This window comes from Phoxinus phoxinus (assembly GCF_949152265.1).
Source record: "Phoxinus phoxinus genome assembly, chromosome: 1".
In the NCBI taxonomy this organism is placed as follows: Eukaryota; Metazoa; Chordata; class Actinopteri; order Cypriniformes; family Leuciscidae; genus Phoxinus; species Phoxinus phoxinus.
In genome coordinates, this window is record NC_136876.1 from 52,139,541 (window position 1) to 52,164,850 (window position 25,310).

At 38.0% G+C, this 25,310-nt stretch overlaps 1 protein-coding gene across 4 annotated transcripts in view; it reads left to right on the plus strand.

Moving 5' to 3' along the window:
- The window catches only part of cep112 (centrosomal protein 112), a gene marked incomplete at its 3' end in the record, with an annotated part of 233,392 nt that overhangs the window by 195,497 nt on the left and 12,585 nt on the right, over positions 1–25,310 (plus strand). For all 4 annotated transcript variants that reach the window (XM_079622922.1, XM_079622921.1, XM_079622924.1 and 1 more), the window contains one exon: positions 14,124–14,213. In XM_079622922.1, coding sequence (XP_079479048.1) covers positions 14,124–14,213 — 90 coding nt within the window. The remainder of the gene's footprint in view (positions 1–14,123; positions 14,214–25,310) is intronic.

Genomic DNA, 25,310 nt, shown 5'->3' on the forward strand with positions numbered 1-25,310 from the left:
TCTGTCCATCATAAAAGTGCATCTATCCATCATAAAAGTGCATCTATTCATCATAAAAGTGCATCTACAGTATCCATCATAAAAGTGCATTTATCTATCATAAAAGTGCATTTATCTATCATAAAAGTGCATCTATCGTCATAAAAGTGCATCTGTCCATCATAAAAGTGCATCTGTCCATCATAAAAGTGCATTTATCTATCATAAAAGTGCATCTCTCCATCATAAAAGTGCATCTATTCATCATAAAAGTGCATCTACAGTATTCATCATAAAAGTGCATTTATCTATCATAAAAGTGCATTTATCTATCATAAAAGTGCATCTATCATCATAAAAGTGCATCTGTCCATCATAAAAGTGCATCTGTCCATCATAAAAGTGCATTTATCTATCATAAAAGTGCATCTATCCATCATAAAAGTGCATATATCTGTCATAAAAGTGCATCTGTCCATCATAAAAGTGCATCTATCCATCATAAAAGTGCATCTATCATCATAAAAGTGCATCTGTCCATCATAAAAGTGCATCTGTCCATCATAAAAGTGCATTTATCTATCATAAAAGTGCATCTATCCATCATAAAAGTGCATTTATCTATCATAAAAGTGCATCTGTCCATCATAAAAGTGCATCTATCTGTCATAAAAGTGCATCTGTCCATCATAAAAGTGTATTTATCTATCATAAAAGTGCATCTATCCATCATAAAAGTGCATCTATCATCATAAAAGTGCATCTATCCATCATAAAAGTGCATCTATCATCATAAAAGTGCATCTATCCATCATAAAAGTGCATCTATCATCATAAAAGTGCATCTGTCCATCATAAAAGTGCATCTATCTGTCATAAAAGTGCATCTGTCCATCATAAAAGTGCATTTATCTATCATAAAAGTGCATCTATCCATCATAAAAGTGCATCTATCATCATAAAAATGCATCTATCCATCATAAAAGTGCATCTGTCCATCATAAAAATGTATCTATCCGTCATAAAAGTGTCTATCCATCATAAAAGTGCATCTATCCATCATAAAAGTGCATCTATCCATCATAAAAGTGCATCTATCCATCATAAAAATGTATCTATCCATCATAAAAGTGCATCCATTCATCATAAAAGTGCATCTATCCATCATAAAAGTGCATCTATCCATCATAAAAGTGCATCTATCCATCATAAAAGTGCATCTATCCATCATAAAAGTGCATCTATCCATTATAAAAGTGCATCTATCCATCATAAAAGTGCATCTGTCCATCATAAAAGTGCATCTGTCCATCATAAAAGTGCATCTATCATCATAAAAGTGCATCTATCCATCATAAAAGTCCATCTGTCCATCATAAAAGTGCATCTATCATCATAAAAGTGCGTCTATCCATCATAAAAGTGGATCTGTCCATCATAAAAGTGCATCTATCCATCATAAAAGTGCATCTGTCCATCATAAAAGTGCATCCATCCATCATAAAAGTGCATCTATCTATCATCATAAAAGTGCATCTATCATCATAAAAGTGCATCTATCCATCATAAAAGTGCATCTATCCATCATAAAAGTGCATCTATCCATCATAAAAGTGCATCTATCCATCATAAAAGTGCATCTATCCATCATAAAAGTGCATCTATCCATCATAAAAGTGCATCTATCGTCATAAAAGTGCATCTCTCCATCATAAAAGTGCATCTATCGTCATAAAAGTGCATCTATCGTCATAAAAGTGCATCTATCCATCATAAAAGTGTATCTATCCATCATAAAAGTGCTCCACACACTCCAGGGGTTAATAAATGCCTTCTGAAGTGATGCGATGCGTTTGTTTAAGAAAGATATCCATATTTAAAACTTTATCGACTATAATAACTAGCAGACGGCAGACGCAAGTCGACTTACGGCGAGTGTCACACACACCCAGGATGACTTGAGGTGAGTAAATCATGGGCTAATGCTCATATCCGGGTGAACTGTCCCTTTAAGGCCTTGTCACGCACAGCTGCTGTTTAAGCCTGGCTGTGACACCAACAATAGTTCCCCACCTCAGTGTCAAACCGCAGCACTTTGATCAGCGCCGCCTCCTCCGCTGGTCTCCTGCTCTGACATCACTCACACAGCATGGACACATCTCTCATCTCACACACATCCGGGCCGCATGTGGCATGTGTCGTTCTGATGATGGCTTTCTATTTATGACCTGCTACAGGAGCTCTACACTGGGACTGCCGTCACTGACAGCTTTGTTTATTAGCATGCGTGTCTGATCCAGAACGGGGTTCTGTTATTGCTTCGCTGGGCCCTATCATACGCCAGACGCGACGCAAGTGTGTTCTGCTAGTTTCAGCCCGACGCACTTATCATTTTCACGTCCGGCGCCACGTTGTTTACACAGCGAATGCATTTGTTCCCATTTGTTCGCCCATGCGCTGCTGGTCTGAGAATCAGGTGTGTGTTCAGGCGCATTGTTGGAGCATCGCTATGTTGAGGAACTGATATAGACTGACCGACTGAACCCTGCTCTAAACTCAATGGCGCGGTGTGTTTTTTGTTGTTGTTGATTTCACACTTTCTTCAGAACATGTAAAACTCAATCTAACACGTCAAATCACATGATACTTTCCCTTCACAGGTGCAGTCCTGCTGTGAGTCTGTCATGTGCGCCCTTCAACCACGTGTTCAGCTGAGGCTATCTTAAACACACACACACACACTTCAAGTGTGTGCTTTAAGATGTGTGTAAGACATGTTAACACACGTCCGATGAGAGAAAGAATCGGTGACAATAGCCGGGTTTCCATTACAGATTTGCGCAAAACTTTTGCGCTATTTTCTAAATGTCGATAAAAAACTATTGCAAAAATGTTGGCGGTTCCATTAACCGGTGTTATGCGACCAAAACATTTTTTTTCCCTCTTGCGATAATCATTCCAGACATCATGGCGGTAGGTTCACGTATATCTCAGTCACCGCACCTATCCATTATAATATATATATATTATATCCATTATTTTTTAGCAGAAGGAGACGTAATCGCGAAACTTTTTTGCGATGAATGGGTTTTTGCTAAATTAATGGTTCCATTGGGCGTATTTCTTGGTCAGTTTTGAAGGATAATGAGTGTTTTCTAAATTGCTTGATTGTTTATATTGTCTCAAAATTTTAACCCCTCGTCTCTAAGTTATATATATATGAATATCCAATGTTATTTGCATACAGCATTCTCACATAAAGGGATAAAAACTTGATCGTCTCAAAATGTGGACTAAATTATCGCTCTAATCTGCTAAGTGTGACTATACGGCATGAAGATATTAAGTAAGCAATAACATGACACAGCACTAGCCTCCAGTACTTTATTGCTTTTATAAAGCGGTTACCACACAATACAAATATTAAAGCCGAAAAATATGTGTCAATGCAACTTTCATGAAGTAAAATCCTTCCTCTGGAAAAAATAGTCCCACCCTGACCGTGAACAGCAAAAGAAGTTACATTATTTCATAATGTAAAAGACTGTCAGACTGTAAAAGGCAAAGACTGTCTTTATGAGTGAGTCAGTCAGTAGAGAAGACTTTTATATTGAAAGGACTGAACTTATTGTGAACACGGAGAAGCACGACGCAACTGAGTAGTGTTAGGAGACACTACAGGTGAATAGGGTAAAATTTTTAAATAATAGATATCACCATGAAACTTCCTCAGTTGATTACTTACACAAGTTCATAAAAAAAATGTATTACAAGTTTTTGAAATTTGTATGTTTAATTATGCAAATTAGGCATTGTCTCATTAAATATGCGCAATTTTGCATATATTTTCGGTAGATAGATCTGAACATATGATAAAGCCAGGTGCAAAATTATTTTTTCATTTTGATTACACACAAGATGAAGAAAGACGTTCAGAGGGATTTCAGGATATATGCTTTCATTACCTAGGAAATCAACATATACTGTCCATAGCCTTAAAAAAATTGATTTTCGCCATATTTTTTTTATTAAAATGTCCCATAAATCAGGCCAGGGATGATTTATTAACAAATCCCTCTGAGCATATCTTCAGAATACTGCTAAGTGTATAACTGGAGAGTTTGGTGTACATCGGCTGAGATGTTTCTACTGGAGAATGACAAAAAACTCATTTTGAGAAAAAGGCATTTAAAGATTTGTAATGTAAAAATTCATACTTTTTTAGTGGAAACAACTATTTACTGACACAATATCTCATCAAATCATCAGCAACAACAATACAAACCACCTAAATCACATCAACACTTATAAACACAGCATTTATGGCCTTCAACTGAGCAGAAAAACAGTCAAAAACACACATCTGAATGTCAGAGCGCGTCACGTGATGCATCTGAACCAATCACGCTGTCAGAAATTGACATCAGCCAATGAGATTTCGCTTTTAGAGTTAAATGGCCATTGTACTTTCACGATTGGTTGCTGATAAAAAGGAAATGATCATATTTGGATCGACAGCATTGTACAGGAGAGAGAGAGATGTCCAGCGGTGTGTGTGATGACGGTGCAGACAGAGATCGCGGATCATGATGATTTATAACGACAACTTTTGATGAATTTAGGAGAAATCTACAGACGCAAACAGACAAAGTTAGTAGAATAAAGACTTAAATGTGAATTTCGGACTTTTTTTCACCACAAGTCTGAAAGAAGACATGTTGTTGAAGACAAATATCCCAAAATCTCAATTGACCAGTGAAAAAAAAAAAAAACGATGTTTTTGCCTGCCGTGTCTCGCCTTAAAAGGACAAGATATCGCAGCGGACATTCAAATGGATTTATTATCACGAATAAAGGACTGATCTGAAGAAAAATGCTATATCTACTATAAAGACTCACTCACTCGATCTCTCACAATACTCGACTATATAAGCTTCAGTGAACAATATCATTGAGAACATTTGTTTACGTTGCTATGAGCGGTTGCTAGGGGTGTTGTATAGTGATGCATAGAGCCGTTGGGTGAGGCGGTCATAGTCGAGTTTTATCGTGGATAAAACACACAATCAAGGACTGGAACTAACCGTTTCATAAGATATTCTAAACATTAGCATCACGCAAAATCTGCGTTGAAGCTGTATTGTGAAAAGCATTATACACTTGTATTTGATCTCGGTGTCACGATACACACAGACGTCGTGCGCACAGCACAGGTGTGTATCAGTGCTGACTCACACTGCACTACTTCAGCAGCACAATCATGTAAAACTGCCCTTCCTTCCAGCTGCAATTCATTACGCTCTCAAAGTTGAGCATAATACTATAGTTTGTACCAACAAAGCTATAGTTAGTGGTGTTTGCTAACGCTATTGCCATATGTGCTCTGAACATGAATAAATCTCCAAATCTTTCAAAACATATTTCGGTCTCTTTTAATATTTGTGTTTGCTAATATATACTTGCCTCAGAAAATGGGTCCGACTTTATATTAAGTGTCTTTAACTACTTTTAACTTTTTTTACATTGTACTCACGTTTAGATCTTGTTTTGTAAATGTAGACAAAATTTCAGAAATGTAATTCTTGGGTGGACTGTAATTTCATTCAGCCATTTTTTTTTTTTTTCGTGTGTTCAAGTTCAAGCACAGTGTGTGTAAGAAATGTGTCCTGTTGTTCATTCGTTCTCTCTCTGACCCTGGCATGACCTCTGAGCCGTGTGTGTGTGTGTGTGTGTGTGTGTGTGTGTGTGTGTGTGTGTGTGTGTGTGTGTGTGTGTGGCTCTCGTTCATATGGCTGATGTTTAACACACACTCTCACAGCCACAGGAATGATGAGTTAGCATGTGTGTGTGTGTGTGTGTGTGTGTCTGGGAAGAGGGTATCTGATGAATGAGAGTATGTGGGACGGGGCAGATTCCCAGAACCCTTTGAACCTCGTATCACAGGAAGTAGTGCGTGATAACATGCCAGTGGCCCGTGTGAGAAAGTCAAGCCTCGAAAGTGCAGCTCACACACACCCTCGTCCTCACACACTTCTGTTCAGCTCTATGAGTTCAGTGATTCAGGTAAAAAAAAATGATAATGATAAAACACAACCAGATCACCTTTTCTCTTCGTTCATCTGGCTGTTATATAGCAGTTACAGCAGACAAACAAAAGCTAATGTTAATCATTCAAGGATCAAGAAGCCCAACACAACTTAAAACTTTTGGGGGGGTTTTCCCCTTCAGTGATTCTGCTTGTTAACATCAGGTGTTCATCAATAATGCTCAATCATCACTCAATGAATCACTTACTTATCTCATTAACTTTAACACTGCTTCAGTGCTACTTATAACACTGTGAGTGTGGACTCATATAAACACTGAGCAGTGTTAATTTAACTAATAAAAAGAAAAAACAATCAAACCCATCAGGAGTCAAACAACGTCAGTAAAAAGTTACCATATTATCACAGAAAAAGCTTCCATTAAAGTTTTAAATTGTAGTATTTCACAATGTTACTGTTTTTGTTTTGTTTTTTATTATAAATGCAGCCTTTAAATATATATATATATATTAGGGCTGTCAAACGATTAAAATATTTAATCGCGATTAAGCGCATTAATGTCATAATTAACTCGCGATTAATCGCACATTTTTATCTATTATAAATGTCTCTTGATTTGTTTTTGTCCCATTATTTTTTCTCATTTTAATGCTCTTATCAACATGGAAAAGTGGATCGGCTTGCTTTGTGCAAATGTTTTTTATTGAAAACAACATATACTGTGTTCAATTTCACACTAACATTCTCACTTGGAGCAAATAATCTCTCACACGATGTAACACTGGCCATCAATAAAAGGGTGAAAGAAATACTGACGAGGTAACGTTACTGATGTTGACGAGTGGGCGTAGAAACGCATCAGCTGTGTGTGTGTGTGCTTGGCCATCGAGTGGTATTTCAGACTGGACGACGATAGCTCAGTTCACAACAACACACAGATCACTTTGGTCTTGTCAACTAAACCATTTGGCAACTTTTTAAAAGTAAACTTTCCATTCAGGATCTTATTGGCATCCATTTCGGCATCTCGCGCTCATCATTCATCCACTCAAAACGTAACGTTAAAGGGAACGCACACCGGACGAGAAGCGCAGCGCCTCGTATTTAAAATTCGAACACATTATTCTCTCTGAGTGTACACACACCGGCGGCGCCATTCAGCGTTTTTATTGCTGGCCATAAACTGAGAAAGTGCGCATCCGATGTGCGAAACGAGTTGTCCTAGACGTGGCTAGGCGCTGCGCTTCTCGTCCACTCGGCTCGCAAGACCAAACAAGTGTGTGCGGCGTGCCTGTTGTTTTGTGTCTGGTCTAGCTAGATCCGCTGTGGTGTTGTAGTTTTAATAACGTTACTAGTTGTTGCAAAAACATGTGAAAAAAACGACAAAGTTAGCTAGGCGTTAATCTCGCGATAAAAAAATTGACGCCGTTAACATGGGTTTGCGTTAACGCCGTTAATAACGCGTTTTAAGGACAGCCCTAATATATATATATATATATATATATATATATATGTAGCTTAAACAGATAGTAGCATATCTGTCGCCAGTATTGTCTTTACCTGATGTAAACCTGATCTAAATCCGACCTGACTTCATTAGTGTAAGCTGGCCTTAGTGAATCACTGATTCATTAATATGATTTTCGATTTCATTTTCATCAAATTATCCACGCTGCAGCTTTTAGTATGAGCAACAACAACAGCGATATAAATTCCTGTCTTTATTCTTTCAGATGTAGTATCTGTTACAGTTAAACACAGAAGTTTGCTTTCATATTTCCGTTTCCTGTGCTCAGAAAGACTTCAAGCGCCAGGTCTGTTTTAATCACGCCACACACTGCACTGGAGCTTTTCTCTCCCACAAGCTGCTTTGTGTGTCAGTAGTTTGCTGAAGGATTTGTGAAGGACGTGTTGGCATGCTCAGCTCTTGGCACGGGAGAGTTGGGGATTGTATTGAACTGTGATTGTTTGAAAGCAGCAGTCACTGTGTCAGAACCACAAAACACCAAAGCAGAGAGGAAATAAAAGCTCAAACACTGCTTTTACAAACCCAATATCTGCCTCATAAAGAGTCACAGGGCCGCTGCCAGAACAATACGTCTCTCTTTCTTACCTTTTTTCTTCTTCTCTGCAAACGAGTGGGGGGGAAAACACAAAAGACTTACACTGAAGAATTTGAAGGTGCATAGCAACGACTAAGCAAACACCCTAGCAACCACACTGCATCATGGCAACCACCCACAACACACATGAGGGAAGCAAATTTAGCACAGGCCAACAATGCTCCCATTTTCTTATAGTTAAAATTATAGTTGGTTATTATATGTGTTTAAAATGTTATGTATTTTTCCCTTTAACCTTTGTTACATCGATAGAATAAAGAATAAATAAAAATAAAGAATAGTTTTAAAAGAATTGGGTCACACTTTAGATTAGGGTCCATTTTTCATTAACTATGACTTTTGTCTCAATAAATTCCCAATTACTGCTTATTAATAGTTAGTAAGGTAGTTGTTAAGTTTAGGTATTGGGCGGATTAAGGGATGTTGAATATGGTCAAGCAGAATAAGGCATTAATACGTGTTTTAATAAACAGCCAATATCCTAGTAATATGTACGTTAATAAGCAACTAGTTAATAGTGAGAATTGGACCTTAAACTAAAGTGTTACCAGAGATTATACTACAGGACTATTGAATGCTTGAATCTGATTGGTTGACGAACGTAAATATCTTCAGGGAAACACAGGTCTTGACTGCATTACAGTTTCACATAACTACGCCAAATTAATTTCAAATGATTGAATGGAAAGCACGTACTCATTATTATTTTCTAATAATTCAACGTCAATTATCCTTACTCATGAAGGTTGTTTTCTTTCTGTAGAGTAACATGCATGGAAGAATGATTCCCAGTAAGACCAGAACTTTTATTAAGAAGGCACATAGTCTTGATAAACGTCAAATGAATATCTGCTCTTAATAAATAAGTTGTTGTTGTTGTTGCAAGCAAAACTCTTCCTCACATCCATCGTTCAATAGTCAGGTTGAAGACATCGTATATATCCACCACATCCACATTCCCCGCTGTCATCGTGAGCCTCACATGTGCACAGCTGGAAGACAGAGAAAAGGGAAGAGCGTCTGTAATTTAGCCTCACACACACACACACACACACACACACACACACACACACCAGCCCTCTGGGCCAGAACTGCACTTCTGTAAGGGTTTAAAGTGCCCTGGCTTGTCGTCATTAGCGGATCTCTTTAATCTGGCTCTTGGAAAACTTCTTAAAGCAGAACACTACAAATAGAAATTCCACATGAATAGCCGGCTAGTGCTAACAAAACATGGGATGCAGTTTAAAAGAGGCCCTCTCTCTTTTCTCTTTTCTCTTTTCTGTTGCCTTTACCCGAGGGAAACATACTTGCCTTATCGTTCGGGGTGGACCACCCAAGAAAAATGACTCAGGTCTCACTTTGAGTGCGAGTGAGCATCTATGCAGGTCCGTACGTGTGTGAACGGTGTATTAGCTGTGTGTGTGTGTTTTGGTAATCTATGGGGATAAACAGCTGTTGAAGAAAACCAAGACAAGAAAGTGAGAGAATAAAGGCCAGTGCCTTGCCTGTCTCTCGCCCCCGGGAAATCAAATGTTCCACGTTTGCCGGTTGTTTAGATTGATCCCGCTCTGGCCGGCTGATAAAGAGCGTATCGCTCTGGCCATCTGGACCCCGTTTGGAGAGATTCACCATAGAAAATCACACGTTCACGCAGAGAGGAACAACAGCTGTGAGACTGCGGCGCTTCCCTCGGCCCCTTTGGAGGGTTTCGATGGGAAAACACAAGGTGTATCCCTGATCAAGTGCAGATCGGGAGTCCTGGAGACTTAAGGCACGTTCACACCAAGGACGATGACTATAAAGATAACGATGAAGATATGGTTCTACATTTATTCATTTAGCAGAACCATATCGCTTGGATCGCTTTCAGAATATTTTTTTTCCAGCTGACGAACGATAAGATACTGACAGCCAATCAGATTCAACTCGAATTTAAAACGTGCTTAGAATAACAAGACCGTTATCGGTCGTTGGTGTGGACGCTAATATAGTTATCGTTCTTTATGTTAACGGACCTTAAAGGGGTCATGACATGAGAAACCAAATTTGCCTTGATCTTTTGGTATATAAGAGGTCTTTGTACCATTAAAACGTCCTGCAAGTTTCATAGCTTAAGACGTCCTCCCCATTATAAACGAATCATTTATTTAATCAAGCTCTAAATACAGCTCGTTCTGGATCCATGGTAAGAAGTGACGTCACGGTGCGAAGTGACGTACCAGCGTTTGCATATGAACGCCTCCAGCACAAGACAACTACGCTTAAAGCCCAAGACAACTACGCTCATTTCGTATCGCCGCGCGCCTCACAAGTGTTCAGTCGACGGACAGCGAGTGGGTCTGTGTACAGGGAAATGACGATGCCGCAGATGTGCTGTTCCTGGCTGTGGACAAACAACATCTTTGAATACGCTGCGAAAGATCCAGTCGTCAGGGAAAAATGGATGCACTTTATTTTTTGCGGACGTCTCAGTCACGGCAGTGTTAGTTTAAGCGTTTGTTCTATACATTTGAAGGATGACTGTTTTGAGAACAAATCCCAAAATGATGCTGGCTTTGCCAGAAAACTGTTGCTCAAAGATAAGTCCGTGCCGACTATTCTGGGTTCAACAACGACGACGCAAACTGTAAGTAATGTATTTAAAACTTTAAACTACTTTTTAAATACGCCGAATCCGCAAATGTTCTGGCTGGGGGCGTTAATAATTGATGCATAGGCACTGACGTTAGCCAATCATAACAGTGGGCGTTAAACACTGAACTCTTAAAGGGGAAACACCCCCAAAACAGACTGTTTGAATCAGAGGATGAGAAACAGGGAAAAGGTCATAAATCACTACATTTTAAAAGTTTTTTGTAAAAAAGGGAACATAATAATAAAATAAAATAAAAACATGTCATGACCCCTTTAAGCCAAATTGGCCTGTGAGTGAAAAAAATAAATTTCAAACCCTGGCGCCAACAATGCTCCTGAACACACACCTGGTTTTCAGACCAGCACACCCAACAAATGGGCACAAATGCATTTGCTATTTAAACAACGTGGCGCCGGACGTGAAAATGATAAGTGCGTCGGGCTGAAACTAGTAGAACACACTTGCGTCGCGCCTGGCGTATGATAGGGCCTGTAGGGTTGGTGGTGAAGTGGCCCATTGAGGACTGTGAGATCAAATGAAACGGGGCCCTGTAGAGCATCGGGCCACAAACCCACTTTAAGAGCTTGTGTTTACTGGCCTCCCTCACCTTCACGCTCAGCTTGACCTCTGTCCCGTCTGGACGGACCCGGGAGAACACCGGGACAAAGGGATCACCCACAATGGCTCATTCAGGCTGTTTATTAATGAGAGCCGCAGATGACAGGGTCCCTTTATGACAAAGACAGAGATATTTCCAGCCCCTCACCCCACCCTGGCGTTTGGTAAATCTGCTAGGAGCCACATGAAAGACTCGGCTCGTAACTGTCAGCACTCTTCCAGGAAACATCACCACACAAAGCCTGTAGCAGTTCTGGGGTCTGCTGGTGTTTGGGTTACTGGCTGGTTGTGTTTCATTAGATGTGGAAGGTCATGACTTTGTCGTCCTTTACACAAGCTTCCTACATTTTTCCTTTGGCCTGTCCAGAATTAACCTGCTGATGGACCTTAGCTGGACGCCATATTTCATTTGAGATTTCAGTACATCATTTGACTCTGATGTAAATTAGGCTGGAAGGGACGGACGTACATTTTAAAGGAGGAGTTCACTTCAGAATTAAAATGTCCCGATCCACGTCATCCAAGATGTTCATGTCTTTCTTTCCTGAGTCGAAAAGAAATACAAATTTTTGAGGAACACACTCCAGGATGTTCTCCATATAGTGACTTCAACGGTCCAATGTGTCGAAGGTCCAGATGTGAGTCTCAGTGCAGCTTCAAAGTCTCGACACGATCCAGCCGAGGAATAAGAGTCTCATCTAGACAAACCATCCACTATTTTATAACAAAATAAAAATGTATATACTTTTAACCACAAATGCTCGTCTTGCACGTCCACGACTTCACGCATTACGTAATCACGTTGAAAGGTCAAGCGTAACGTAGGCGAACAGCTTCTAAATCGTCCGTCATCGTTGTTTTACCTTTTATTTATTTGTTTGTTTTGTAAATGGCGTTTGACTCAGTCTTTGCACATTGGCTTTGTAAACACTCGGTCGTTTTTTCCGCCGACGTCACGCTTGACCTTTCAACGTGATTGCGTAATGTGTGTCGCATCACAGCGAGTGCAATATGAGCATTTGTGGTTAAAAGTATATAAATGTTTATTTCTATATAAAATGGCGGCTGGTTTGTCTAGATGAGACTCTTATTCCTCGGCTGGATCGTGAGAGACTTTGAAGCTGCACGGAGACTCACATCTGGACCTTCGACCCGCTGGACCATTGAAGTCACTATATGGAGAACATCTGGAGTGTGTTCCTCAAAAACCTTCATTTCTGTTCGACTGAAGAGAGAAACACGTGAACGTCTCGGATGACGTGGCGGAGAGTAAATTATCATGAAAGTTTAATTCTGAAGTGAACTGGAGAGTTGTTGTCCACTGGAAAGGTTTTGTTGGCTGAATGATGGACACAGAGGTACACCGCTGTTGTTTCTCTCTGATTACATCAGCACTGAAGGTTTCTTCTCTCTTACAGTGGGATGTAAACACTGTATTATGTTGCAATTCCTCAAAAAAGCGACTCACATTTATTTATTTATTTATTTGTAATTGGCATAGCATTAATTTTTGACCCTGGGTCGATTAGCGGTCAATGTATATTGCATTACACAGAGTCAGGCCTTGTGCTCTTCAATATTATAGCTATGCTGCAACTTCTGCAACCAGTTTCCATCCGGCCTTCTACAATTAAACGTGCTGGTTTTGCTTCTGTCTCTTTAAGACCTGTGGCTAATTTCCATAATGTCCTTCATCAGGTCAAGGCTTTAGGATGCTAAATAGGTGTTTCTATGCAAATGTGGGTGTTCATGTGTTAATAATGAGCTGTTTGTGTAGCTTAAAGTTTAGAGAATGTAGTATGAAAATAATGTTTCCATTTAAGGATGAGCGACAGCTTTCATCCAATCAGACTTTTGCAATTTCTTAAATGGATTTAGCAGACGTCTGAGGCTAACAACTGCTTTGCTATAGCATCCTGCTCTTCATGGTGGATCATCGTAACTGAAGTGTACAGATGTACTAGAAACATCTGCTTTTAAAGTTTCCACTGTGATTGCTGAATACTTTGCTGGTTGGCTCTTTAGAAGAATGAATGACAGATTTGGTTTTAAATGGTTTTTAAAGTTAAAGTATAGGCTGTCGGCTGATCAAACTGTTTATGATGTTGTTGATAGCCTTCGTTATGGATCTGATCGGCGCTCTGTAGGGGTGTCACAGTATATCGCAATACAAAAATGCAATTTTTACCAAAAATAACATTACTGTGTGAGGAAAACATTCAAGTTTTCAGAGTTTTAGTGTCAGCACTACATTAAACTGCTATATATAATGTTGAATATAATGTATAATACTGCAATATTTGTGGGTCCTGATAATGCCAAATGTTACAGTAAAAAGTGTCCTACATTATTGTAAATATATCTAGTCGGTGAAAGAGTGCAAGAATATTCGTCTACAATAATTCTGTGTTTTCAGCTTCAGAATCATGAATATTGTTATTCTGGTGTCTATATTGTCCTGTGCTTTGGGTTTCGAAGTCCAACACTATTCATTTACACACACAATTCAGCATTTTAATCAACAGAACATTTCTTGTTAACCTTTTATCATAGAGTATCGCAATAATATCATATCGTGAGTTCAGTATCGTGATATGTATCGAGTCCTGACATCTGGGTATCGCTACACCGCTAATCCTCGGCTTGATTGACAGTGATGCTTCGTTCCTTTAATCTGATCTCGACATTATCTGACACTTGATTCTCCATGTCTCCACTCAGGTTCTTCAGGATCGTGTGGAGACTCTTCAGAAACATCTGCACGCCGCTGAGAAGAAGCTGATGAGCCGAGAGCTGGAGTACCAGGAGCAGGTAAGCTTACTCGGACCCCGAAGTGTGTTCGCAAGAGCCACGTCCCCTCACAGAGTCACTGATATGCACATTTTACACATTCCCTGAGATCCGGCTTCAAGAGCCAGAGCCCTGGGCCAGGAATGCTGTCCTCGTTTCTGAGGGATTTCTCAATAATAACAGGCCACTTTGACCTTGAGTTAGGGAAGAGACAGAGAGAGAGAGCTAATTATCTGATTATTAGCTGCAGGAGGGTCTCTGAACCTGGTATGTGTGTGTGTGAAAACGCCCCTTTGTCCTGAAAACCTCTGGTGACCTTCACTGGGCTCCTCAGACAGTGTTTGGGATGAGCCGTGGGCTGAAGTGTGTGTTAAACTACTGAGGAACAGCTGCACTGAGCTGGCATCGGACTCTGTGGAAAAGCCCCAAAGATGCCTTTTGTCCACTAGATTAGCGCTCAGATTGTGTCGTGACGAACATACGCCTTACAATCAGGGACACGGCTTGCTGTTTACCGAAGATATCTGGGGGAGGTTTCAATAAAAGCTTCAACCTTAAAATCAGCATTTAAGAAAGTAAACGGGCATGAATGTCTAATTTAAGTTGCTAAATAGTTCAGTGTTTAAAATGCATCTCCAAAATGACCTTGTACAAACAACAACAGTGTCTTTCAAAGCATATTAACGTGTCTCCACCTCTGACATGTCTTCTCTCTTCTGCTCTATAGCTTTAATATTTAATATGATAGCCTAATGATCATATCTCTATAGTCCCACTTACATTATGTCCCACGGGAATCATGATGTTAATGTTTATAATATCTTAGTTAGTGCTGGGCAATGATTAATCGCATCCACAATATAAGTTTGTGTGTACTGTGTATAATTATTGTGTGTGTGTGTGTGTGTATATATATATAAATACACACACATGCATATATTTAAGAAATATTTGCATGTATATATGTTTATACATAATTTATATTATATATAAATATAAATATTTTATATATAAATAACACATTTTTCTTAAATTTATACATGCATGTGTGTGTATTTATATATAAAAAAAATTATTATACACAGTACACACACACATATATTATGTAAACACAAACTCTTATTGTGGATTCGATTAATCGTGATTAACCATTACCCAGCACTAATTAAAATATATTCTTGCCTTATGATCACAATTAGCAGATTAGAGTGATAATACGTCCCTAGTAAAAAATAATACATTTATTTTAGTATTTTATGTTAACTACATTTACATATTTATGTACTTAATATAAATACCCTGCGATTGCACTTTTGGTTTACTAAACTGATATACTTAAAGAACTCATTTTGTTCTTAATGCACTTTAGTTATCCAGAAATAGTGCTTAAAATCAAATAAAGATATACTTGTATATTTGCTTGTGCTAAAGTGGAACTATTGCAAGTATACTTTAGATACATCTTGCATTTAATGACTGATATTATACAGAGATCCTTATTAATAGTGATATTAAAACACATTTTAGGCTTAATATTATTAAATTTGCATTGTGCAATAAAGAAGAACTCCAAATAAAGTTTAATTATAATATGTATATTCTACAAGAATATACATATTCTTGAATGTATATTCTATAATTCTCAAGCGATATGTCAGTATATACAGGTGAAACTCGGAAAATTTGAATATGGTGCAAAAGTTCATTTATTTCAGTAATTCAACTTAAAAGGTGAAACTAATATATTATATAGACTCATTACATGCAAAGTGAGATATTTCAAGCCTTTATTTGTTATATTGTGAGCCTTTTTTGATTTTTTTTTTTTAATTAATTCTAATTTTGAATTTGGGGTTTTCAAGAAGTTTTCATTATAAAAACGTTATGCGAATAAAGTTGGCTATACTTATATATCCAAGATTATATACAGAACAAAAATAGCATTTGCTAGCCATTTTATTCCCGAAATGTTCACACTAGTTCACACTAACCCTATAAAGGACAACATAAAGCGCGAAAGCTTGACAGTCATGGCCACTATGCAGTGTTGTTGCATGGAAAAGTGCAGCATGAACATTCTTGAAAACTTTTTCCCAACTTATGTGGATAAAGTTGGCTATACTTATAAATACACGATTATATACAGAATAAAAATAGCATTTGCAAGCCATTTTACTTCTGTAATGTTCACACTAACCCTATAAATGACCAAATAAAGCACAAAAACTTACAGACATGGAAAAGTGCAGCATGAACATTCTTGTAAACTTCTCCCCGACTTTGACATGAGGGTGACATGTTTTCATGTTGGGCTTGTGAGCTGTGTCTAAGGTCAATTTTGATTTAATTTTGACTTCAACCAGGAATGTGTTCGCCCACCCCAGACCTCCAGACTTAAGAGCGCCTGCAAAGAACATCTACTCCCACCTCATAAAGCCTCACACTCGAGCGCTGTGTTCGTGAGAGAGAGAGAGAGAGAGAGGGTGTGTGGAAATAAAGGCCTGCTCTCTCTCTCTCTCTCTCTCTCTCTCTCTCTCTCTCTCTCTCTCTCTCTCTCTCTCTCTCTTCAGTGCACTGATATTGCCCCAGTTTATCTTCCAAGACATGTCTTTGTAATGCAATCCTCGGCATGCAAAAACAGCCCTCTTTCTGCCCAGACTTCAAACAGATGTTCCTCATCGGTGGCTCCGGGCTCCTGCACGCCTGCTTGGCATGAAGCGCGTGTGTTTCTGCGCAGTCTCGCTGGATGAGACCGTTACACACACAAAGCCTTGCACACAGTTACGTTACGAAGTCCTCCGGGAGGTTTCCTCCTGAGGTGTGATTTTCATATTAGGATGGATTTGACATGTTAGCTAAACGGGAGCGATGCAGCGCATGCTAAATGTGTGTGTTCATCTAGCCCATCTCACTTCTCAAGTCCCCCTCATTTATACAGCGCTTTATACAGTACAGAGTGTTTCAAAGCAGCTTTACAGAGGTAAATAATGCAACTAAGTTTGTGTCCAGAAGAAAATAGCGTCACAGTAGACACTACAGGTGAATAGGGTGACATTTTAAAATAATTTATAGTTAGTTCAATAGTTTTTGAAATTTTTATGTTTAATTATGCAAATTAGGCATTATCTCATTAAATATGCGCAATTTTGCATATATTTTCGGTAGATAGATCTGAACATATGATAAAGCAGGTGCAAAATTATTTTTTCATTTTGTTTACACACAAGATGAAGAAAGATGTTCAGAGGGATTTCAGGATATATGCTTTCATTACCTAGGAAATCTAAATATACTGTCCATAGCCTTAAAAAATTGATTTTCAACATATTTTTTTTCTTAAAATGTCCCATAAATCAGGCCAGGAATGATTTATTAACAAATCCCTCTGAACATATCTTCAGAATACTGCTAAGTGTATAACTGGAGAGTTTGGTGTACATCGGCTGAGATGTTTGTACTGGAGAATGACAAAAAACTCATTTTGAGAAAAAGGTATTTAAAGATTTGTAATGTAAAAATTCATACTTTTTTAGTGGAAACAACTATTTACTGACACAATATCTCATCAAATCATCAGCAACAACAATACAAACCACCTAAATCACATCAACACTTATAAACACAGCATTTATGGCCTTCAACTGAGCAGAAAAACAGTCAGAAACACACATCTGAATGTCAGAGCGCGTCACGTGATGCATCTGAACCAATCACGTCGTCAGAAATTGACATCAGCCAATGAGATTACACTTTTAGAGTTAAATGCCCATTGTACTTTCACGATTGGTTGCTGATAAAAAGGAAATGGCCATATTTGGATCGACCGCATTGTACAGGAGAGAGAGCTTTCCAGCGGTGTGTGTGATGACGGTGCAGACAGAGATCGCGGATCATGATGATTTATAACGACAACTTTTGTTGAATTTAGGAGAAATCTACAGACGCAAATAGACAAAGTTAGTAAAATAAAAACCTAAATGTTTATTTCAGACTTTTTTCCACCACAAGTCTGAAAGAAGATGTTACTGAAGACAAATATCCCAAAATCTCAATTGACCAGTGAAAAAAAAAAAATATTTTTTCCTGCCGTGTCTCGCCTTAAGTACGCTAAGTGATGGTTCATTTCTGTTCTAGAAAAGTTATTAATTTAGTTAATTTATATATATATATATATAGCTGCTCTGGAGAAAACCGAAGCCCAGCTTTTGTTGTAAGCATGTGATTATCAGAGAAACCTGGACTTGCATTGCTCAACATACAGTACGTCAGTGTTTCTCTAATATTCATCACCAAACATGTTGCCAAAATTATTGACCTTTTTTACATTTCCGGGCTTCTCCGAAACATATGTCGTCATAGTTGGGTAAACTTACAGTCAAACCAAAATATATTCAGACTCCTTCAACATTTCTCACATTATCACAGTTTATTCACTATAGTTTCGAAAATGGCAATAAAATATGACTCAGTTGATATTTGCTTCTGTTAGACTGTCTCACACATGAATTATGTTGAATATCTGTCAGCTGTTAAATTTAACTACACAATTAGATAATACCAGTTTAGCTCAACCAGTGACCAACCAATGCTTCATTGTGTTCAGTGTGTGTGTAAAAACAGCATTAGCAATTACAGACAAAACACTTCAGCAGAACATGATCAGCTGGATAAATTTTGGTCCCAAATTTGTATAAATGTTACTGGTAGTCACTGTATGAAGAACGTTTGTGTATAATATGTCACAGTTTACTTTATTTTGCTCTCCTCACTTACATAGATGAACTATAGTGTCCTGCACACACTAGTAAAAACTATATCTGGTGTCTGAATAACTTTTGGTTTGACTGAATATATATATAGTGGTGAGCTTAAAAAACGGCAACAAAATATACCGTTTGCATTCCAATTTGCTCCGAAAGAGTGTTTCTATGACTTTACAAAAGAATATAGAGAAATTGGTCAGAAGAGAAAAAATATATCAAATGTGTCTCCAGCCGCTGTATTAAAAGCACTCGTGAGAGGGACATTAGATGTGGCTTTACATCTCCACTGAAAGAAAGCTGAGATCTGTTGCTCTGAAGAGCGAGCGCGCCGTAGAGTAAGTGCCGTCATTTCCCATTAGCTTCCCATTACGGCACCGGTGCTACTCCACTGGAGAGGCACTTCATAAATCATAACTTCATAAAGAGTCTCCTCCAACCTCTAATTTCTGCTCAGCCTCTTGAAAACGCTCCTTTTTTTCAGTTGTGCGAGTTATTCAGAGCGCTTGGTACTCAACCGGTGCTCTTGACTCCGGAAACGCCGGATTTGAGATGCAGAACTGGTTTCTGAGCGGTGCAGGTTTTTGATGTACCCTTGTGAATCTGACAATGTTTTTGTCACTTTCTTCTTCTTTTGAATGCTTGTGCACTCTTCCCCTCCCCTCCACCCCTTCATTAGCATACATCAAGCTCCTGACGACATGACAAACTTCATTTGAACACTGAAAGCGCCGAGGTCTTGCTGCTTTCAGCTGGCAGCTGTCAAAAACCCATCCCGCATCGCGCACGCACAATATAAAGACTATATATAGATGAAATAGTGTCGTTTTAAGTGAGAACGGTGTGGAAAGGAGACTGCTGCTCAGTCTTCAGAATAAAGATTGTTTTTTTTTAACAACAAAGAACACTTAAAAAATCAAGAAAATGAAGATGAAATAGTTCATTAATCATATTGTTCAGTTGTGAAATCTGGACGCTTTTATATGCGGTTCATTAGTTGCTGGAGGAAGATCAAAAATAAAGCTCAAATCCTTATCCTCAACGTGACCCGTGTTTCGGCTGTGGTTGTGAGGACCTGTCAGGATTTATTGAGAAAGAAAACCTGTTTAAATTCAGAGTGATTACATCCCAGGAATATACTGTGCACTTCATGCCACAGTCGAGAATGTGGAAGGAATAGTGTACTCAAAAATAATATGTTGGGGGAAATGTGTACAATCCACACAACGACAGTCAACTATGCTTTCATTGATTAGTAAACACATTTCTTCAGATTTCCACTGAAGAAAGAAAGTCTCATAGGTTTGGAAGGACATGATGACACAATTTCCATTTTTACAACTAATCTTGAAAGCTTGTTTCCTCCACAGAATAAAAAATTAAAAAGCCAATTGTGACTTTATCTCACAATTCTGACTTTTTGTCAAAATTGCGTGCTATAAAGTCAGAATTGCGACATATATAGTCGCAATTGGATGTTATAAAGTCAGAATTGTGAGAGACAAACTCACAATTGCAAAAAATAAGCTCGCAATTTTGACTTTATAACACGCAATTGGGAGATATAAAGTCAAAATTGCATGATATAAAGTTGCAATTGCATGTTATAAAGTCAAAATTGCAAGATATATAATCGCAATTGTGTTATAAAGTCGCAATTGCTTGATATAAAGTTGCAATTGTGAGATAAAGTCAGAATTGCGTGATATAAAGTCAGAATTGCGTGATATAAAGTCAGAATTGCGTGATATAAAGTCGCAATTGTGTGTTATAAAGTTGCAATTGTGTTATAAAGTCGCAATTGCGTGATATAAAGTTGCAATTGTGATATAAAGTCACAATTGCGTGATATAAAGTCGCAATTGCGTGTTATAATGTCAGAATTGCATTTTAGAGTCAGAATTGCGAGATATAAAGTCGCAATTGCGTGATGTAAAGTTGCAATTGTGATATAAAGTCACAATTGCGTGATATAAAGTCAGAATTGCAAGATATAAAGTTGCAATTGTGTGTTATTAAGTCAGAATTGCGTGATATAAAGTCACAATTGTGTGTTATAAAGTTGCAATTGTGTGTTATAAAGTCAGAATTGCAAGATATAAAGTTGCAATTGTGTGTTATTAAGTCAGAATTGCGTGATATAAAGTCACAATTGTGTGTTATAAAGTTGCAATTGTGTGTTATAAAGTCAGAATTGCAAGATATAAAGTTGCAATTGCGTGTTATGTCAGAATTGGGTGATATAAAGTGGCAATTGTGTGTTATAAAGTCAGAATTGCGTGATATAAAGTCACAATTGTGTGTTATAAAGTTGCAATTGTGTGTTATAAAGTCAGAATTGCAAGATATAAAGTGGCAATTGCGTGTTATGTCAGAATTGGGTGATATAAAGTCGCAATTGCGTAATATCAAGTCAGAATTGCAAGATATAAAGTGGCAATTGTGTGTTATAAAGTCAGAATTGCGTGATATAAAGTCGCAATTGTGTGTTATAAAGTTGCAATTGTGTTATAAAGTCGCAATTGCGTGATATAAAGTTGCAATTGTGATATAAAGTCACAATTGCGTGATATAAAGTCGCAATTGCGTGTTATGTCAGAATTGCATTTTAGAGTCAGAATTGGGTGATATAAAGTCGCAATTGCGTGATATAAAGTCAGAATTGCAAGATATATAATCGCAATTGTGTTATAAAGTCGCAATTGCGTGATATAAAGTTGCAATTGTGATATAAAGTCACAATTACATGATATAAAGTCAGAATTGCAAGATATAAAGTCACAATTGTGTGTTATAAAGTTGCAATTGTGTGTTATAAAGTCAGAATTGCAAGATATAAAGTTGCAATTGCGTGTTATGTCAGAATTGGGTGATATAAAGTGGCAATTGTGTGTTATAAAGTTGCAATTGTGTGTTATAAAGTCAGAATTGCGTGATATAAAGTCGCAATTGCGTAATATCAAGTCAGAATTGCAAGATATAAAGTGGCAATTGTGTGTTATAAAGTCAGAATTGCGTGATATAAAGTCGCAATTGCGTTATAAAGTCAAAATTGCATGATATATAGTCGCAATTGTGAGATATATAGTCACAATTGCGTAATATAAAGTCAGAATTGCAAGATATAAAGTCGCAATTGTTTAAAATAAAGTCAGAATTGCGTGTCATTAATGTGAGATATAAATTCGCAACTGCGCAAAAAAAATCTTGCAATTCTGACTTTATAACACACAATTGGGAGACAAAATTGCACGTTTATCGAAGAGCACCAGAGGGTTAAAGTGTGTGTGTGTCAAATTCTACCATTACATTTTTGTTTAACACTCACAAATGAAATGTCATAATTCATTTGCCTTTTTTCACTCTGGCAAATTAATATTACATCTGTCCAGTTAATCAATTACTCAATAAATAAATAAATAGTAATCATAATGTTTTATAATAAACATATTCATAAAAAACAATATTCAGGGAAGACAATAAGAGCTAATTATTGAACTGGATAATAGATATGGAGCCCATTAGGAATGGTCTATGGGGCCTAATAAAGTCTCAAGGTTGGCATTTGCAAACTCCACTCGCCTTTTCTTCAAAATAGAGAGTTTACAGATCTGCCGTTATAAATGAAGGCCAGACTAATCACTGACACTCTGCCAAAAGTGAGCGTTAAGCTGTTGAGGGGTTCTCCACAATCTCATGCATTAACACCTGTAGTGGTAAACCCTCCAACAACACACTCCTATTCAGCCATGTTGCTGTTAGCACGCTTTCCCTGGCAAACAATCTCACGCTGAAGCGAAGAAAGCTGTACGCAAGTCAAGTCAGCTTCATTTATACAGCGCTTTTACCAATATAGTGTTTCACAGCAGCTTTACAGTGATAATAGGAGATTACAGTAACAGAGATAGTTTGGGATTTACTGCAGCTCTAGAATAAAGTTATTGTCCAGATAAAGTTAGTTTTGATTGATTCACTTCCATATCTTAAAAAAAATGAATATGTGAAAACGCTGACGGCATGCACGAGTATTACGTGTTCAGTCTATAGATATGAGCATTTTTGAATATATGTGTGCAGGTGTAGTCTTTCTCTACAAATTGACCTCACCAAATTACTTGTCTGGCTTTAAAAATGGATAATACAGAATTGTTTGCTGCTTCCACGTGTCCATGTGAACTGGAATCATTTTGACAACGTTTAATCTGTGCAGAGGTAACGGCTATTAGCCAGACGCAGTGCTGTACGGTGGCTCCTGTTCTCCAGGAACTGTCTAGCTGTCTAGAAATCAGTTTCCCTCACGGGTGCCTTTACCTCCCACTCTCCCGGCAAACATTCATGGCATGTCTTCTTCAATTACACGTGGGCCTCCCGGTACAGTGCGCAGGGCTATCTGTGCTGCGGGGAATGTGTGTGATGAAGAGGGGAATTGAGATAACGTCGTGGAGGCTCGTGTAGAGCAATACAACATGCTGTTATTAGCCCAGCATCAACCGCTAGATCTCACGGACCCTTGGACCAAATATGGTCAGCTATAGGACTGGGTATCGATTCAGATGTCCCGATTCCGGTTCACAAGATCTCGATTCCGTTTCACAAGATCTCGATTCCCGATTCACAAGATCCCGATTCGATTCCGATCCACAAGATCTCGATTCCCGATTCACAAGATCTCAATTCGATTCCGATTCACAAGATCTCGATTCTATTCCGATTCACAAGATCTCGATTCGATTCCGATTCACAAGATCCCGATTAGATTCCGATTCACAAGATCTCGATTCCGATTCACAAGATCTCGATTCCGATTCACAAGATCCCGATTCTATTCCGAGTTACAAGATCTCGATTCGATTCCGATTCACAAGATCCCGATTAGATTCCGATTCACAAGATCCCGATTCACAAGATCTCAATTCAATTCCGATTCACAAGATCTCGATTCAATTCCGATTCACAAGATCTTGATTCCGATTCACAAGATCTCGATTCCGATTCACAGGATCTCGATTCCGATTCACAAGATCCCGATTAGATTCCGATTCACAAGATCCCGATTAGATTCCGATTCACACAATCTCGATTCGATTCCGATTCACAAGATCTTGATTCTGATTTACAAGATCTTGATTCGATTCTGATTCACAAGATCCCGATTCGATTCCGATTCACAAGATCTCGATTCCGATTCACAAGATCTCGATTCCGATTCACAAGATCTCGATTCCGATTCACAAGATCTCGATTCCGATTCACTCGATTCCGATTCACAAGATCTCGATTGGACTCCGATTCACAAGATCCTGATTAGATTCCGATTCACTAGATCCCGATTAGCTTTCGATTCACAAGATGCCGATTCGATTCCGATTCACAAGATCTCGATTCCGATTCACAAGACTCTGATTCGATTCCGATTCACAAGATCTCAATTAGATTCACAAGATCTCAATTCGATTCCGATTCACAAGATCTCAATTCGATTCCGATTCACAAGATCTCAATTCGATTCACAAGATCTCAATTCGATTCCGATTCACAAGATCTCAATTTGATTCACAAGATCTCAATTCGATTCACAAGATCTCAATTCGATTCACAAGATCTCAATTCGATTCACAAGATCTCAATTCGATTCACAAGATCTCAATTCGATTCACAAGATCTCAATTCGATTCACAAGATTTCAATTCGATTCCAATTCACAAGATCTCAATTCAATTCACAAGATCTCAATTCGATTCCAATTCACAAGATCTCAATTCGATTCCAATTCACAAGATCTCAATTCGATTCCAATTCACAAGATCTCAATTTGATTCACAAGATCTTAATTCGATTCACAAGATCTCAATTCGATTCACAAAATCTCAATTCGATTCACAAGATCTCGATTCTATTATTGATTTTCGATTCGATGCACTGATTTAAAATTTTCCATTTTCACTGGTCCCACCACAAAGAAAGTAATAATTTAATAAAATAGTTGTTGTTTTTGACCCATGTATCCTTGTATTGTAATAAATAAGGTTATATCACAAACTTATAGATACCAGTGAAATTTAACAATTCTCGATTGCAATTGCAATACCAGTGCTAAAACTTCTAATTTAAATTTCAACGATTATTAAAAAAAAAACAGTTATCAATAAAAAAAGAACAGATAATTAAACTACAAGCAATAACACAAATAAATATATAAAATAGAACAACGATACAAATGAAATAATCAGTGCTTTTAAGGTTTTTCAGGTACAAAAATAATCCTTATTAAAATTACAAAAAACGGTGTTCAGTGAAGATCAGGGATCTTGTTCTTTTGTAGTTAGATTAAGAATAAAAACACAAACCGCAGCAGGAA